This window comes from Sorghum bicolor, chromosome 1, assembly GCF_000003195.3.
Source record: "Sorghum bicolor cultivar BTx623 chromosome 1, Sorghum_bicolor_NCBIv3, whole genome shotgun sequence".
Lineage (NCBI taxonomy): Eukaryota > Viridiplantae > Streptophyta > Magnoliopsida > Poales > Poaceae > Sorghum > Sorghum bicolor.
The window spans coordinates 8,424,271-8,428,835 of record NC_012870.2 but is presented as its reverse complement, the minus strand read 5'-3'; the positions used below and the strand labels follow the sequence as shown (position 1 = coordinate 8,428,835).

The following is a 4,565-nucleotide window of genomic DNA, read 5'->3' as shown; positions in this document are numbered from 1 at the left end:
TTACGCTAGGGGCATTATGGTCTTTTTATTCTCCTCTTAATACTATTAAGTGCTGAAAACGAACGGAAGACCATAGAAGGAATGAAAGTTTGTTTGAGAGCCATAGAAGGAAGTTCAAAAAAAAAAGGTCATATAAAAAAGAGGTATTTTTTTGAGAACTATACAAGTAAATCTCTCTTAAAGTTAAAGTTAAGCTTTGAGGATCGCTGTCCTAAATAATTTTCTAGGTATTGTACGGTTTCTAGAAGCACTAGGTTGGTAATCGCTCAATTACTCAATTAGTGCCGCGGACTACAGCAGCGCATGCACCGTCACTTCCGGTATACTCGTACGAACAAGTCATCAATGTCCGCAGAAGCAGCCGCCCATGGAAACGGAACGGAATGCTACAAAACAAATCAATAAGCCGAGCCAACCGACCCCTTCCGTCTCGGCCAAGTGACAAGCTTGTGCGCGTGATTCCATTCCGGAGAGGCAGGTGTGCGTTGATTCCTGCGCTGCGCCCCAAGGCCAACGCCCAGCGGGGACAGGATGAGAGGACAGCGGGCGACGAGAGGGAGGAAAATTCCAGTCCAACTCTAGCGCTTCCCTTCTCTTTTCCTCTTCTTCCCCGAGGCGCCGGCTCTGGTCAGGTCGGGCCTTGCCGCCATTTCGGGACTCGTACGTAGCTTCTTCCTGGTCGGGGTTGCTGCGCGTCTTGCGTACCCTGGTACGAAGCATTTCTTGATTTGTTTCTTTTCTTTTTCTTTTTCCCCCCTCCTGCCGCGTCTGGGTGAATTTGCTCCAGGGTGTAGTGGATTCGTTGCCGGCTTGTGTTCGGATGATACGCAGCAGCTAGAGTTCCTGTTCTGCTACTGTCCTGCCTTTCTGTTCTTTGTTTCGTTGCTTTACACCGTTAAAATACCATGGGGGCATGGACATGAGGAAGATTGCTGGTTCAACGCTCGAATTTGATCGGACGTCTTCACCGTTGAGCATGTGGGAATCCGCCAATTGGGAGATATTGCCTGCCTTTATGTTCAACGGATGTTCTTGTTTGTATCTATCATATTCATTTGTCAGATCTATTATTTTCTTCTCCAATATGAGTTCACTGGGAGAGAATTCATTTTATTGAGCCCCTTCCCAGCTTATCGAGTTTGTCTAGTATAATTGCGTTTGTCATATTCTCTGTCTTTCTACGTTATTATCAGAACCACAGAATAGAAAATTGCACGTTTTCATATTCCAATTGGGGAGAGTTTCTCATTTCTCTATCCAATTGGATGACAGGTAGTAAGTCACTTGTTGCCTTTCCTGTCATGGTAAGGCTCTGGCCCACATAATAATAGAATACTAAATGCTTAATAGAAAAATGTTTCTTTTCCTGAATGGCAACAATTGAACACATCGGTGTTATTTGCAAATTCAGAACTGGGCCCAAAATTCTACTTAATTCAGGAAGACTCCACATTATTATGTAAATATTCTGAAAGTGAAAGCAAGTATTACTGTGCAGTGTCTCATTTTGTATATTATCACCAGTGTTGTTTAAATACCTTTGAATTGTGTTATGAGATTGAATTGATGTGTTGTTAATTTGTACTCCCTCCGGTTCATTTTATCTAGCGCACACGCATATCACGATTCAAACTTCAAAAACTTTGACCAATAATTAGGCTAATAATTTTTAACTATTATAATACAATCTTTATATAATTAGATTTGTAAGGAATTATACTATCCAATAGTTATAAGTTTATAAGCATAAATAATAGTATAATATAAAGCTAATGAATGGTGAAAGTGTAATCTAGGAGGCCGTGTCATTCTAACTTGCACCAGATAAAATGGACCATGGAGTATTGTTTAATATTTTTCTTAATGTGTCATCCATCATAGGGTTGAGCATCATTGGGAGTGGAAGAAAGGAATCATGTTCAGGAGAAAGCATGCTTCTCATTTCAACTCAAATGATGCTGAGCAGCAAGAAGCAAAGGTAAGTGTGACAATTATCTTCTCATCATAGCTCATAAGTTTTTGTTGACATGAAGATTTTAGAGCCTGCTGTGAATTCTTATTTTACGTGAAAGCCCATAGTGAATCATGCTGGGAGTATATTCCATAGTCCATAAACGCGTGCTTTGTTCATATACTACTAACTAGTGCTATGACTATGATCCAATATTTGCTGCAATGAAACACCAGAGCCTACATGGGCTTACTTATGAATACCATGTTATGTTTGTGTGTTAGTACTAGTTCACACAAAAGCCTGCATTTAACAATCCAAATGTTCATACATAGCTGTGTGTTGTTGTCGCAGACTTGCCCTTGGGCCTTTATAAGCTTGACAAATGGTTTTAGTTTCTTTATTGAAATACCCCTGTATTGCCTGGTCGATTTCTCACATGATGTCGCCTATGAGCAGATAAATGAATTAAAATATGCACTTGGTCCTTTGTCTGCCCATGACGAGAAGTACTGCAGTGACACATGTTTCAGAAGATATCTTGAAGCCCGGAACTGGAATGTTACCAAGTCGAGAAAAATGCTTGAAGAAAGTCTCAAATGGAGGGCAACTTATAAGCCGGAGGATATTCGCTGGGTATGTGCTCAAGTTACTTTGTTCGCTGAATCCTGTCAAGTGACCAATCACCATGCTAACTGCCTTTCAGCCTGATGTTTCTGTTGAAGCGGAAACCGGAAAAATGTACAAGGCAAGTTTTCGAGATAGAGAAGGGAGAACCGTAATTATTATGAGACCTACAAAGGAGGTAAGGCTTTCTCTTTTGAACTGACATCCCTATGTTTTTTATTTCTCCTTCATAAAGATCATCCGTCTTTCTTGCTTACTTTGATAAGAATTCATGTGTATGCTTTTATCAAATTCCAGAATTCAACGTCCCATGACGGTAAGATCCGGTTTCTTGTATATGTTTTGGAGAACGCGATCCTGGGCCAACATGAAGGTCAAGAGAAAATGGTATGGCTGATAGACTTCGCAGGGTGGACAATGGCCCATGCCACACCCATAAAGACTGCAAGAGAATCTACAAGCATCCTGCAAAATCATTACCCTGAGAGGCTGGCCGTTGCATTTTTGTTTAATCCCCCAAAAGTATTCGAAGCCTTTTACAAGGTAAAGGCTTTTTAACCTCCTGTTTCGTAAATGTTATGTTTGTGTTTGATTTACTTTACAAAGATTCAAAATCTATATGCAGAATTGATACATAAATTATGCTCCTGCTTTGATTTCCCTATCCTGACTCAAGTGTTCCGAATTCTTACAGGCTGTCAAATATTTCCTTGACCCAAGATCTATCGAGAAACTGAACTTTGTGTACCTGAAGGATGAGGAGAGCATGAAGGTCCTGTACAAATGCATTGATCCCGAGGTCCTTCCTGTCGAGTTCGGGGGAAGGAACAGTGTTATGTACAACCATGAGGAGTACTCCAAGTTGATGCTGCAAGAAGATATCGAACCATCAAGCTTCTGGGAAGATGACGCGAAAACAGTTGACCATGCTGTCAATGGGACCTTGGTTCCTGATGTTGCACCTCGGTCGCTGCAACTTGCTGCTAAAGCCAGTTGAGTATCATCCTACTATGATGGATGGGAGCTATTCAGAATGCTTTAATGGAGGAACTGGAAAAGTTGAGCACCAATAGTTTATTGATAGTAAACAAATAATAGAGGAAATAACAGATGAGATATTACTTGTCCATAGTCGAAATAGTTGCACTTATCAAACACTTTATCCAGTACACGATGAGTTACAGGAGGATATCGCCATGGGTGGATATTGGATGCAAAAGCCCAAAAGAAATGGTGTGAGAGGTTGGAGTGCCACCTGCTTATTGTATCTAAAAGTCACTAAATGCTGAACATGTTTTAGCCGTGGCTCTGCAGAAGCTAATTCTGGGTTATGGCTAAAAGTGCTGATTTTATATTTGTATTTGATTATGGCCGAAGTAGCTCCTCACCAGCTTGTGGATTCTAGTAGTAATGATACTCCCTCTTGAGATTTTCTTTTTAGCACAAACGGCAGGAGCTCTGTCATTCAATTAAGAGTTAAAGAGATTCAGCTGCAGCTTTAACTCGGCTGCGGCAGAAGCGAACAAGTGCTTTCAAGATTTCCCGTCACATCGAATCTTTGGTCACATGCATGGAGCATTAAATAAAGATAAAAATAAAAACTAATTACACAGTTTACCTGAAATTTATGAGATGAATCTTTTGAGCCTAGTTACTCCGTGATTGGATAATGTTTGTCAAATAAAAACGAAAGTGATACAGTAGCCAAAAAACCAAAATTTTGCCAACTAAACAAGGCCTTTGTGCGTTGCCGTCAGGACCTCATTCCTCAAGCGGTCAAGCCTGGTCGAGCGCTGCTGGTCTGCTGCTCTCGTACGTTCCATGTACAACCGGCAGCGTTTCGGCGTGGCCAGGAAGAACGGTTTGGTCTGACGGCCGCAGGCCAGCGTCCAGCTCTGGCTGAGGCGCTTCCCGAGCACCCGTGCGAACACCTCACCAGCCGAATCTACGAGTAATGTTTTTTTTCTCACAACAAATCAGTCAATAA

General features: G+C 41.5%; 1 protein-coding gene across 1 annotated transcript; it reads left to right on the top strand.

Annotated features, from left to right (window-relative positions):
• On the top strand, window positions 433-4,025 carry LOC110431973 (random slug protein 5-like). The gene is made up of 6 exons (XM_021451849.1): window positions 433-709; window positions 1,882-1,978; window positions 2,411-2,587; window positions 2,658-2,756; window positions 2,876-3,121; window positions 3,273-4,025. Exons 2-6 carry the CDS (start codon window positions 1,916-1,918, stop codon window positions 3,573-3,575), a joined length of 888 nt encoding a protein of 295 aa, XP_021307524.1. The 5' UTR covers window positions 433-709; window positions 1,882-1,915; the 3' UTR covers window positions 3,576-4,025.